The sequence below is a fragment of the Patagioenas fasciata genome, chromosome 7 (genome assembly GCF_037038585.1).
Source record: "Patagioenas fasciata isolate bPatFas1 chromosome 7, bPatFas1.hap1, whole genome shotgun sequence".
Lineage (NCBI taxonomy): Eukaryota > Metazoa > Chordata > Aves > Columbiformes > Columbidae > Patagioenas > Patagioenas fasciata.
The window spans coordinates 17,896,669-17,910,529 of record NC_092526.1 but is presented as its reverse complement, the minus strand read 5'-3'; the positions used below and the strand labels follow the sequence as shown (position 1 = coordinate 17,910,529).

At 41.5% G+C, this 13,861-nt stretch overlaps 1 protein-coding gene across 1 annotated transcript in view; it reads left to right on the top strand.

Annotated features, from left to right (window-relative positions):
- The first annotated feature begins 3,693 nt into the window (after positions 1–3,693).
- Positions 3,694–13,861, top strand: part of LY75 (lymphocyte antigen 75) — a 48,047-nt gene continuing 37,879 nt past the window's right edge. The window contains exons 1-8 of the mRNA XM_065840857.2: positions 3,694–3,838; positions 6,140–6,514; positions 7,499–7,672; positions 7,942–8,106; positions 8,708–8,818; positions 10,543–10,683; positions 12,396–12,584; positions 13,259–13,416. Coding sequence (XP_065696929.1) covers positions 3,754–3,838; positions 6,140–6,514; positions 7,499–7,672; positions 7,942–8,106; positions 8,708–8,818; positions 10,543–10,683; positions 12,396–12,584; positions 13,259–13,416 — 1,398 coding nt within the window. The 5' untranslated portion in view covers positions 3,694–3,753. The remainder of the gene's footprint in view (positions 3,839–6,139; positions 6,515–7,498; positions 7,673–7,941; positions 8,107–8,707; positions 8,819–10,542; positions 10,684–12,395; positions 12,585–13,258; positions 13,417–13,861) is intronic.

The following is a 13,861-nucleotide window of genomic DNA, read 5'->3' as shown; positions in this document are numbered from 1 at the left end:
TTGTAAAAGAGGCAGGAAGGTTGTTCATGCAAGTATCTGTTTCATGTGGTGAACAGAAGAGAGAGAGGGTGGAGATTTATAGATAGACAGGTGTTGACACTTTCTGGAGGTAGTGCTATTGTTATAAACATATGGGCATAAAAGCAGAGAAATTATCTGCTGAAGAGCAAGAAAGACTCCTGCTAGAAATACAAGGCTCTTAGTCATGATGTTGGCACCTCGAAAGGCTTTTATGACTGGAAAGGAAAAGTCATCTGCTTGAAAACAAGAGAAAAGGCTGCTGTGCATTACTCTCAGCTCTGTGGTTGGGTCCCTCCTGTATCTGAAATTCTGTATTTGGTTATCTCTGTAGGCATATTTGAAGTTTGCTTGGCTATTAGTGCTGCTTTGCAATGAGCTGTAGGTATTCATGGGGACGTGATAACGTTTGTGATTTGCAGTACAGAAATTATTCATTGATTATGCTGTGAGTAATGCTGCTGCACAGCTCACATTAAATGCAGAAGCCTCACTGATAAATCATTTAAGAAGTACGCTTTGGCACTGTTATAAGTTTTAGTACAAACCCACTTTTTCAGTAAACAGAAAATTATATTAGATTTCCTTAGGTTATCATATGACATACACTTATTTTGATTTTTCCTGCACTGTTCTTTCCAAAATACGGGTTGGTTTGTTATTGCTCCCTTTACAGCCATCTACCTCAAGGAAATATTTTTAATCCTCCTCTTTTATATCTGGCGTGATTAAAACATGAATGACAAGAGGAAGCCAAGAATCTTCCACATCAGAGATTGCTTAGGTCATAGGATCAGCAAATTCAGCTGAGAAAAGGTTGTTTGAGATATTGCCTTTGAAATCTAGCTCCATTACAAAGACATGCGGGAACTTCTCACCTTTTTGGGGATGAGAAATATGCTGTACTATGGGGGGAGAGGAAAGAGGTGACTTTCCAAGTTCTTCTCTCCAACTGCATGTAGCAGAACTAATACCAGAAACAGACACCAGTTGTATAAATGTTGATGTGCACCAGCCTTTTTGGGAGATAGAAGCATGTTGACTTCACTTAGGTGAGGAGCTGGCTGCCTGGAAGTTACTGGTGGCAACTGGTGGTCTTTCAGTGGACATGGGGGTAGGTTTTTATGGGTGGGTTTTGTGGATTTCTGGTTGAGCTCTTGGGATATGAGATATCAAAGGATGTTTTCCAGTGCCCAGATCCTTCTGATTCCTGACACACCGGCCTGTGTGTGGTCCTGCAGAGATCAGTGTTGTCACAGTGGGTTTTGTCGCGCACAGGCTGCCGGGCTGACTGACAGACTTCTGCCTTAGTGGGTGAGTGCATAGCACCAGAATGCACAAAACTTGGTTAGCCACACAGACACTGTGCAAGCCCACTGAAGGGTTAAAAAACACATTTTGCATATTAGCTTTTAATCGATCATTTCCACAGACCACAAAACATTGTACCGCAACTTATTTTGCCTTAGTAGAAGCCATAAAAGAAAAAAGAAACCACAAACCAAAATAAAAGTATTTGTGTTCAGGCTTTTTTAAAAAAACCTTTTGATAAGAAAAACAGTAAGACTACTGTTTATATGTGATTTTTAATAACTTCCTATTTTTTAAACTTCCGTCATCGGAACACTGGCTTCTTGTTTTGTGTGTAAAGCACTTTAACCAAACAGTCGTACAGGTGTGAGTCTATATACTCTTATCTGTCTGTTGCTTGGATGGAGGCTGGAGGGAAGAGATGTGTTTTGGTGGGCTCATAAGGGCTATACATTGTGTATCTCCTCTTACATTAATGTATGACAGAGTTTAAGTGTAGGGCATGCTTGTGCATGCAAAACTGAAACCAAGAAGCACCTGTGCAAATGGCAGCAATCTTTCCTATTCTTTGACATCGTTTAATTTCTGAGTCAGGATCAGGGTCTTATCCTGTGTTATTTGGTATGGTATTTTATAAACAGATAAATGAAAAAGGACCTCAAAGTGGAAGTGGATTTGGAGAGCATATGTTATGTACATTAAGATAACTTAAGAGAACCTCCCCCCTATTAATATACATATTTGCTGATACATGTTTGGTAAATAGGATGGTATTAATTTCAGAGTTGCTGGTGTATGTTCAGTAAATATGCACTACAAGCTATTAGTTTCAAAGTTAAATGCTTTACTAGTCTTTATACCAAGACTAGGACAGTCAGTTATTACATAAGAATTAACACACATTCGGAAAGGTTCACAGGGATGCAGGGTTCACACCTACTGCTTCTTGTCTTTTTATTTTATTTAAAAAGAGACACACCATCCCACCGCGTATTTAATTTTAGTTTCAATAGCTTGCTTTTGTATCAGACTCACCAGTGGGGAATTTCTGCCTCCCACTCTGCATGGAGACTTTAGATCTTTGCTCTTCCAGAAAACAAACTCTTTCTTGTAGCACAGTTCCGCTTTTGCTGTAGCTATGGACCACTCTCTGTCTGAATCTGATTTCTGATTTTTCAAGTAGCTCCCGCCTTGGCAGCCAGGTCTTGTTCTGCAGTTTGCTCACTTACAGATGCCTGGTTGTGTTCACCATCTTTCTGCTCAATTTCCAGCCTAGCACACTCTCAACTCCTGTGTTCCTGGTCTCCAGATTCCTACATGATGGGCACATTTGAAACACATAAAACAGACTGCATGCTGGGCTTCCCATCTATGAAAATCTAGTACTTGTTTCCCTGAATGGCTGCTCCTTCAAGTCTAATCACAATTGATTTTCCTAGCCAATTTGTTGTTGTTGTGACTTTGCAAGCACTTTTCTTGCACAGCTGGGGTTTGATCAATACAGCTCTTCTGGGTCAGCACCACATCACCTAATGCACAGATATAAACAGATGTGTTTTTATTTTACGTACTTCTGTCAATTTTCCTTCTTTCTCTTCTCCTCCTTCAGGCCAACTCATTCTCCGAGTCTTTGTGTTTTTATTTTTGGTTCTGTAACTTCCTGTAACCAGCATGGTAATTTTCTGAGCAACAGTTATTTCAACTGCTCCAAATCTCATCTCCTCCTCTCCCTTCCCCGGCAGAAACAGATCAGACAATTACGATTTTAGCTGCTAGCCACCAGAAAACTGTCAGCGAGCACAGCAAGGCTGCCCGGCTGCCTCTGTTCCTCCTTCAGCTTCTCGAAGGTCCAGCTGGTCCCTGTGCAGGTCCGTAGCGCGGTGGGAGTGTCTGGCGCTGAAGTATGGCCCTGCGGTGTCACAGGCACGGGACTTCAACTACCATGCAATAATTAGGAATTAGGTCTGCTTTTCTATTTTTTTCTCAATTTTTCCTTGTGTTTTCCTAATTTTTTTTCTGCTTCCTTTTTCTCTTTCACTGTTGATCTTTTTTTTTTTTTTTCTCCTTTCCTCTCATGTCCCCTTCATCTCCCCATGTTTTCCTCGTCTTTTGCACTTGCGATTCCCCCTCCTCTTTTCTGTGTCTCACTCCCCTCCGCTGTAACTTTGCTCCCGGCGGGGCAGCCGCGGCCCGCCCGTCCCCGCCGCCCCGACCTCTCACACCCAGCAGCCGCCCAGCCACGGCCCCGCCCCTGGCCGCAAACCCGGGACCGCTCTTCTCCTGGCAACAAGTGACGCTTCCCGAGACGGGCCAATCCGGCTGGCTGCTCGCGGTCCAGGCAGCTGGCGGCGGGCGCGACGCTCCGGCAAAGCGAGCCCGGCACCGCGCCCGCTCCGCGCAGCCTGCGCACTCGGCCGCGGGAGGATGGCGCGGGCGGGGGGGCTCTGTCTGGCCGCCTGCGGTCTCACTTGGTTCCTCGTCTGCTGCGCGGCCCGCCGGGACCTCTCAGGTAAGCCGGGTGCCCACCTTGCGAGGGCGGAGGTGCTGCGCGAGTGCGCAGTGGAGCAAGGGGCACGGAGGGCCCTTTTGCGCTCCGGGGGGTGCCCGAAGGGGGAAGGGGGCGCAGTGACCGGCCTTCTGCCCCGGCGGTTCCCGGCATCTCCGGGTGTTGCGCTAGGTGGCAAAGTCCGACTGTGTGGAAACAACGTGGGAAACTTACAAGGAAGAGTGAGGAGGGGAGGAAAAAAACCCAAACTTCCATCCCGGACCGTGCGCTTCGCTTGGGCAGCAGCGAAAAGAGCTGCTGCCCCGCAGCCCCCGGTGCCACGTTCCCGGCGCCCGCGGTGCCGGGGCCGCCCCCGAGCCGGTACAGCGCCGGGCCGGCGGCGCGGAGCAGAGCGGTGGGAGGTAAGCGAGTCTTTGGCCTGTTCCCTCCAAAGGAGAAATAACCCGAACTTGGGCAGGTCCCCTGCGGCGCCTCAAGCCGTCGTTTCTATTCGCAGTTTATGCTCGGGGAGAGAGTCAGGCGGCTCACCCAGACCGCAGGTGGAAAAGTTTCATGTTGAGCAAATTCTTGCTAGCCAACGCCAATAGCTTGGTGAGAGCGGCTGGGAAACAAGTTCAGCTCTTCGCTAAATAGTTGCACTTCGCATATTTTGATATCCTTTGACAGAAACAGGCTCGGTTTTGTAGCTGAAGACGTCAGATAAAACTTCATGGCAAGATCGTTGAACTGCAGTAATTGAGCACTGGTATTAATGAATTGCTGTACAGAGGGATTTGTTGTGACAGTATCAGTGGATTTTCTCAGGAAATTTTAAAAAGTGGGTTTATTCTTACTGTCAGAATGAGGGTTGTGTGGGAAAAAGTGAAAGAAGAATGAGGAAAGGGAAGATCTGAGAAGACGTCAAGAGCATATTAAAAGAAATTGAAAAGAAGAAGAAAGTCTGGAGGGGAGAAGAAAAAGCAAAAAACGGATATAGTGCTGAAAAACGGTAGGGTAAAAAGATACCAAAAGAACAGGGTTGGTTGTTAAAATGTCTTATTTAGTTAATAGAGAGGATGAAAGAAACAGTTGATTAAAATGTGCTCTTTAGGAAAAGTCACTCCAGTAGGTGGCTGACTTAGAGATTCTTTACAGTTTTACCAGCTCAGTACTATTTAGATACAATTTGGCACTTATACAGTGGAAAATTCACGAGTATATTGGAAAGTAGTGGTAAAATTCACTGCATAACATCACTGAATATTTTCCTTGCTGTTCAGCCAAACCTATTATTAAGTCATATTAAAAAAACACAGTAGGAATGTGATTGACAGTGCATTACTATTAAATACAAAACACTACTCAGCAGATTCTTTATTTAAACAGCAGAGTTGCAGCCTTACAGGTCTGGGACAGCCAAGGTCCATTTCAGCCTGGTTAGTGAAAGTTTTATGCCATGAGGCCATCTTTATTGTGGCAGAGAAACAGTTTCAGGACATTTTTTTTCTTGCTTAGCTTAAGCTTACTGCCACTTGTCATAGTGTTGCTTTTGTACTGTCAGAGGTGTCATCTTGTATCTGTAGGGAGATCCATATCTCTTTAAAATTGTATATTATGCTTTGCCAGCATTTTTTCTTTCCTTTCAGTGACCAGTTGCGTCACAATTGAAAATGAAGCTAGGGTTCCTGTATTGTTTTGAAAAAGATACTCCTAATCTTTGTGTGGCATCTTTGGTGGGCTATTCATTCTTAAACTCTCTCCCAAAAGCAGTGCCAGTTATTTTAGTAATTCTGCAATTGCACCCAGAAACTGGTTCATGAATGAGCCTGTCATGTTGTATAACATATATGATGCACAGTTAAAAAAAATACTTATTAAGTGAAGGTAATTTTTAATTTTATTTTATGGCACCTGCTGTGTGTGACTGCAGTTGGGGATGGGCCTGAACACAAGATTCTTTACCCAGTAAGCTTGCAAATTTATCAGGAGTTGATCTGATCAGTATGTGTTAAAGAAAGAGTTCTCATCAATAGGATTTGACTTAGAAAACAGCCTAATTTTATCTCCACTCATTTTATAATGACTTTGAGACATCTTTTTTTTTCCCCTCAGAAGTGAAGATTACTCACTAAAGAGCAGGAAAATGTACTTAATGTGGCTTATAGAAAAGAGATTGTATAGTGTATAAACAGCAGTTGATGTACTTTTCTGGTAGCATGTCTGAGAATGTGATTACACTTTTACAAATTAACTTCCTATGAAACTATGACATCCTATGATACTGAATCACACCCGTATGTGGATTTTTATTTTGTTCTTATCCAGGCAATGATGTTTTTACCATTCGCCATGACACACTGAACAAATGCATGCAAGTTAAAAACTCACGGATAGTGATAGCTGACTGCGAGGAGACAAGTGAAGCTTTATGGAAATGGGTATCCCAGAATCGCCTCTTTCATTTGGGGTCCAAGCAGTGCCTGGGACTTGATATATTCACCACATCACTGTCTCGCTTGAAAATGGTTGATTGTAACTCGAAACTAATGCTGTGGTGGCGATGTGCTGATGCGTTCATCCTTGGTGCATCTCAGTACAAAGTGACTGTCAAGAGTACCTATGTAACCGCCAGCATAAATGCAACAGACCAGTGGAGAAGCAACAGTTCCTCCGACGATATATGTCAGTATCCTTACCATGGTGAGTTTGTACAGAGGTTTGGAGATTTATTTTCTTTTTTTCTTTTAATTTTTTTTCTTTTTTTGTTAAGGGCTTTTTGATGTATGTCTGTGCCAATAAATCCTTAAAATGTGTGATATGTAAAACTGATCAGTAGAGCAATAGAATGTTTTGCTGTAGAGATGTATTGATATTCAAGTATGAAACTTTAACTGGTTTTTAATAAAAAAATAAATATGCACAACTGCAGAAGTTGTGTTATGGAGTATCTTTCCTAGCATGTTTAGATCCCTTCTCCCCTATTTTAATAAGACCCTATTTAGTTATGAAATGTCAACCACCATCTATCAGAACTGACACTGTCCTCTTCACACTGATGGGAATTTTACTGTTAGCTCAAATAACAGTAGGATTTGAGGATATTTTCTTTCCTGATGGGAAAATATGCAATCATATGCAATCAAATTCAGTGCATGCTGCTCACTTGCAGCCTGTTGGACTGTCAGGTCTGGTGGTCTGTCCACTTGCCATGGAAGCCAGTCTCATCTGAAATCTCATGCCTGCTGGTAGAAGTGGTGAAAACTTGCTTTACCATATTTAACAGCACGATTTTCTTTGTGTTTGAATTGTTCAGAGTGGCTAGGCTGAAAGCCCAGTCGGTGCCGGTCCCTCTCCTGTTTGTGTTGATTCCTAGAGCTTTGTTCTGCAGTACTCTGTGCAAACCTCCTGGATTTCAGCTGCACAATGTATTTGTCCCTAACTTATCAGGAAAGGGGAAATAAGCTTCTGCTGTGTTATTCCCCACTCAGAAGTAAAAGTACAGAAAAATATTTTCTTCTCATTTCTTTCAGTTCTAGCATTGCTGTATATTATCTGTAACAAGATAGAGTGTATTAAGACTGCAAGTGCAATTTGCATGCTTTGAAATTAACTATGTCTCAGCAAGCCATAACATTGATTTGCTGTCCTTATATATATTTCTTTAATTATTTTTTTTTCCCGCAGAGGTGTATACAAAAGATGGGAACTCCTATGGAAAACCCTGTGAGTTCCCCTTTCTGTATAACGAGACATGGCATCATGACTGCATTCAGGATGAAATGCGTACGGGTGGGAAATGGTGTGCCACATCTGAAGATTATACTCGTGATGGCAAATGGGGATTCTGCTTACAACCAGGCATGTTGGCTTTCTAAATAGACATCCTGAAAGTGTTCTGTTACTTTATGTACAGCTCCACCTTGGTGTAGCACGTTGCTGTTAAGCTGGGTAAAAGCAGGTCTCTTTTCTGTCGCAGCATTGACAGGACGATTAGCACACAGTCTGCAGTATATGTATATAAAATATAAAAAGTTGCTAGACTTTCAGTATTGTAATTTTTCTTTTGAAACGTTTGTGATGTTCAAGTATAGTTGTTGTTACAAGTACCTTCTGCTTCTTTTAAACAGAGGACGGTTGTCATGATATCTGGGAACATGATCCAGGGTCTGAAAGTTGCTACCAGTTTAATACACAATCTGCTCTTTCTTGGAAGGAAGCTTATATTTCATGTCAAAGGCAAGGGGGAGATTTACTTAGCATCCAAAATGCATCTGAATTAAGTTACATACAAGGTAGGTGTAATTATTCACATATGAATATCGGGAAGTCCTGACAAATTATCATAAAGTGAAGACAGCATTTTAGTTTCTGTCTTAAAATTATGGGTTAAAACTTGGCTGTACTTAAAATGCATCGATACTTTCATCTGTGTAGCAACAATACGCTGCTAATCTCACTTGAGAGGTGGTTGCTTTTTTTTTTTTTTAATTTAGTTGTGTGATGTCATTGTAGTGGTTACCTGTTGTGCGTATTTATGAGGAATGTCCCCAAAATCTCAAATACAGGCCAGAGTGGTGGTAGGTGTTTTAGCAGCGTGTTACCCACATGTCATGAAATCGTCCTCACTGATGTTCACACTTGACCTGGAGGAGTTATCAGTGCACTGTTGGGAATATAAAACCAAAGGAAAAATGTCTGAAGGAATTGGGAAGGAAGACTTATGTGGGTGAATTCCTCCTCAGTTCAAGAAAGGCTGCATGTCCAACTACAGTAGCAATCTTTCCTCAAATGCGTGCCCTTTCGGATCACATTTTTAATGTGAAGGAGACCAATAAAAGATGAGCATTTTATGTGAATTGTTTTCTTTAAAAAATATAATAAGTTTATCTCTAGCTAAGGAAGACATTGCTGAGATCTTTTGGATTGGCTTAAATCAACTGGACGTTTCTGGAGGTTGGCAGTGGTCAGATCACAAACCTTTGAATTTTCTCAACTGGCATCCAGGTAATGATGTTTCCAGTGGTATTAACAGTATTCACAACACAAACTAGTATAATATTTTGCTTTGCCTTTTTTTGTTTGTTTTTAACCTTTCTCCCTTGGGTTTCATGAAAACAATTATTGTTGTTCCACTTCCTTTAAGAGTTCAGAAGCATCTTTTCCTCCTAGCCAGTGGATCTTTCTGCACTTGTTCTGTATTTATGAATGATTAGATTAATAATTTTCTAAAAACATAAAACTTAAGTAGTATCTTTGAGGTCCATTTTAGTAAAGAATCTACAGCTTCCTTAGCTGCTAAATTTCCCCCCCCACTGACAGAATGTCATTGACTTCCCTCAAATATTACAATTATTGATGCATGTGCAAGAACTGACATTGTTTAGAAGCCTAACTAGTGTTTTTAAACTTCAAGGTTGCTTAAATTTGTTTCAAGGTGAAGATGAAGGAAGAATAAAACTTTTGAAACCCCTTTTTTAATTACTCCCATGTTCCTAGTAGAACTGGTGAGAGTCTTATTTGTTTGGAATTTTCAGCATGTATTTGTAACATTCTCACAAATATGCCATGCATGTGTATACATGAAAATCCTGGAGGAATAATAATCAGTAATACTGAAGCTAATATTGTTCCGTCAGGCTGATTTTGAACTCTTGAAAGTGGAATTCCCTTCTTCCTTCAGTTCTAGAACAGTGCTGCAATATGAAGTCTGTGAAAAAATAAGAAGTGGTTCCTGTTACTTCTTTGAAAGAAATTTCTGTGAGATTTTTCCAAATATCTTTCTTTTGGAAAGGTCAAAGACTTCTGCTGCTCGTACTACTGACTGCACCTTCTTCTGGAACTGTGATGACACTGTAGGGCTCTAATGCAGGGCTAGAGACCAGCCTATCCTGAGTTAGAGTGACATAATTTAGTCTGCAGTCACGGCAGACATACTAATGACTACGTCTCTTGTGAAGAACACTTGCTGGTATCTCGCAGGAATTTTGCTGGCTGAAAGTTGTGCCCGTTACTTCTTGTCCTTTCACTGTGCACCGCTGAAAAGAGCCTGGCCCTGTCTGTGTCCTACTGCCCCATGAAGAGCTAAGCTCCACCCTGAGCCTTTTCTGTGTGAGACTGAATGAACCCATAGCAGGGGGAGCTGCTCTGTGTAGGACACCACTCAGGTTTGCTCTGGGGCTCAGAGAAAGAGCAAGCTAAAAAGTACCGCTGCAAAGGGGCTCTGAGGGAAACTGGGGACTGCAAAAAAAGAGTTCTGCACTTTGATATTTTTAATTTGAGGCCTTGTCTCAGGTTTCTGTTAAGGTGAGGGTTATGGTTAGAGTGGAGAGAAAGAGTGCAGAGCTGTGTTTGGATGGGGTTGGAGGGGGTCTGCCAAAGGAAACTGAGGGCTGCAAAAAGGGTTCTCCCCTGAGATCTTTCTGGTCTGGGAAAGTGCTCAGCCAAGGATCTGTTGTGTTGTAAATAGAACATTCCTCCTGGTTCTATGATTAAACATTGGAAAAGAAGTCCAGATTAATTGATTCTGAAACTTCCTCTCTTGCAAAAGCTTTCTGTGGGACCTATGGTAGGACAGATGCCACCATTCAAGTTACGCTCTTCGAATACAAGATGCTGTACTATGCAAAGTATGTTGTTCTTCTATAGAAAAGCAATAGAAAAAAGAAGCAGTTACTACCTTACTGTTTGATAACTTGTGGTCTTCTGTTTTTGTTTGTTCCTGGCTATAGATATGCAGAATCTGTCCCCGCTAGATGGGACTAGCTGTGTGGTGATGAATGCCGCTTCAGGGCAGTGGCAGAGTTACCATTGTGGGGCTCCACTTCCATATATTTGTAAGAAGTCACTCAAAGAAGTATCAAGTCTCCCAGGTAGGACAGCTTGCATTTCTGTTTTTGTATGTTGATGAGTCTGATGTTCACTAATGGAGTCTTCCTTCCTCAAGCCTTCTTAGGTGTCTTTGCCAAAACACTTGCACAACAGCTTTGGGTTTTTTAGCAGACCAGAAGCAAACTCTGTAGCTTCAGTGTCAAGATGATGCATCACAAACAGCTTTTGTTTTTTTTCGGCTTTCTCATTCACATGTAAAACATTTCCCAGCACAGTCCTACCCTTTTATTGTTTTCCTCCTTGGCTTGTGCCTTCTTTCACATGCTGCTGAAAGTCTGGAACTGGCATTTGTACCTCAAACCTTTCCATCTCTGCTTTAAGCCCATTTCTCTCACTCTCGGTGTGTATTGGCATAAAATGGGACCTACCTGAGGCTTGGATCAAACCCCATCGAATTCAAGTAGAAGTAGTGAAATGACCTTACTATTCTTTGAAACCAGACCCAGCACTAGAAAACGAAATTCAAGAGTTGTTATTCTGCCCAGTGTGTAATTTTGACTGGACCAATAACAGCTCTTACAAGATAAAAGTAAATATTACAATAGGAAAACCAGAACAGTTTAAACCTTTTATTCTGTTCTCCCTACACACACACACACAGTCCTTCAGTTTTCACAGCGTCCATAGAACTGCTTTGGTGTGCTGGGCTGTTTACCTCCTGATGGATGTCCGGTGCTTCCCATCTCCCTGGCCTGTTCTTCCATGTGTGCTTTGGCCTTACTCGGTTTCCAGCGCTCATGCTTGTGGGGCTCTCATGGGAAAACTTGTACTGGAAGATGATTGTTCTTGTATTAGGGGAGGACTATGGGATAAGAAGGATGAAGCAGTGTCCTGGAGGTGGAAAGTGTCATGAAGTATTGCTGGCTAAGGCACGTTCTCTCCAGCTACCCCAGGGAGGTGTGTTCCTTTGAGGAAAAAAATTAGTAAGCAGTTTAAATTCAGCTAAACTGGTTCAAATTTTTAAACGATTCTTTTAAAACCAACCGTCCTTATCTATTTACCGGCCTCTCAGTGGATTATGTAGAGTTGTTACCAGTGTTTATACAGTGGTTTATTAAATAAAAACCAAAATTATTGTTACTTTGTAGTGTATTTTGAACCAGAAAGGCTATTACTAGATACCTTTTTCAGCATACATTAAAACCAGATTAAATTCTTGAATATCTTAGTTCAGAAGAAAAATATTTAAAACTAAGCATTTGTTTCATTGTGAGCTATTCAAAATTGGTCTTATGCATGGTGCTGCATATGGATAATAATGACCTATAAAAGGGCAAACCCCTGCCAGAACAAAACAAGCAACCTTTTGTGGGCGCTGCTGTCCTGCAATGAAATAACTTGATTTGCCTTTAACTACTTTTGAAATCTTTAATTACTTTTGAAATCTTGCTTCCAATTACTTCTGAACCTTTCACTTACATTACGACCAGCTTTGTGTTATGAATTCCATCTTTTTACTTTCACTTTTTTTCTCCTCCTGCCTACCTCGTGGCCCCAAACTATTAAGAGTGTCCATAATGCTGCTCAGTGAAGTCTGTTTGCTTGACTGAATTGCTCTGAAGAGATGTGAACACGTTCTGATCACTGCTTTCTGGCTGTTTTCAAGGTGCTACCAGATTTAAAATATTAAGGAAATGCCAATCCATTGCAGTGGCCAGTGTAAAACTCTAATTCCATTTCTCTTCACTATTAGAGTTTTGGACACACTTGGACACTCACTGTGATGCAGGCTGGCTTCCCCATAATGGTTTTTGCTACATGTTGGTGAACAACCAGGCACCTTGGAGTACGGCAGATGAGTTGTGCAAAGCAAATAAGAGTAACCTCATCAGCATACACTCATTAGCAGATGTCGAGCTGGTTCTTACAAAGCTTCATAGTGGTGAGTTGGGATACTTGTAAAGGTCAACACCAAGTGCTGCACACCATAGAGTACAAGCCGCTTCCCATGTTCTAGCATGTGATTGTCATAACCTCTAGCTTTTAAATGAAGGTGCTAATGCTGAGCTTGTACCCAGATGAGTGCTGAGTGTTGCTGTTCAGGTCCAGTCCCTCTGTATTAGCTTTTGTTTTGTTTTGAGCGTTTCATTTATTTATTTATTTGTTGGGCTAACCTATTTCTAGTTGCCTAGTACCTTGTATTTAATTTTTCCATTCAAAGAGAGTCATAGATAGTTGGGTCAATATTTGACTGCTGGGTCACTGAACTAATAAATGTTATCTGTACTCCGTGGCCTTATGTTTTTGCGTACAGTCTAAAAATTAAATTTTGTTGAGGTTTTTTTGCTTGAGTGTTCATTATTTCTTTATTTCTGTAGGGTTTTTTCATTACCTTATCTGTGAAATTTATTCACATTTATGAACATAAGTTAACAAACAAGGTAATAAAAATATACCGTACTTGTCTCAAATTCCCCTTCTGATGATAAGAAAAATAATATGGCTTTTTTTTGTGCCCTATAGTGACAGAAACCTAATTTTACTGATTTGACATTTCTTTCCAATTTGCTTGAATACTTTTTGAAATGCCTTTGTTGTCCTAATTTTAAATTACAGATGCTAAAGAAGAAACATGGATGGGTCTCAAGAATGATGATGTACCAACCTTGTTCAAATGGTCCGATCACTCAGCTGTGGTTTTTACATATTGGGATCAGAATGAACCAAGAGTTCCTTTTAACAGCACTCCTAACTGTGTGTCATATTCAGGCGAGGTAGGAATACAGTGTTGGGTTTTCAAAGTTTTTTCCTGTCATAGTAGAGGCAACACTGATGTGCTTGAAAGTCAAGGGGAGGGTAAAAGCAGATAACTGATTTTATTTCTGGAATAATCTTTAAAATACAGATAATAATTTTGTTACAATCAAATTTATTGAAATTGTTTAGCTGACATTGGATAGCTGTGTACTGCAAAGAATGGAAGAAACTGCTCACAGCTCTGAAACTGCTGCTGCTGTTGGCCAGCCAGTTGTCCTTGTCACTCCGTATTTTGGGTTACCGCATTCTTGTGTATCTGTGGCAGAGACCTAGAAAGGACTATTGAAAGGAAAAGCTGGGTTCAACTGCCTCCAAGACCAAAGTGAGCCATCCTATTGGGATGGGTAGTGAGATACCTCAGTGAGAGGAGAGTTGAGGTGCTGGGGGGGTACAGCACAGAAG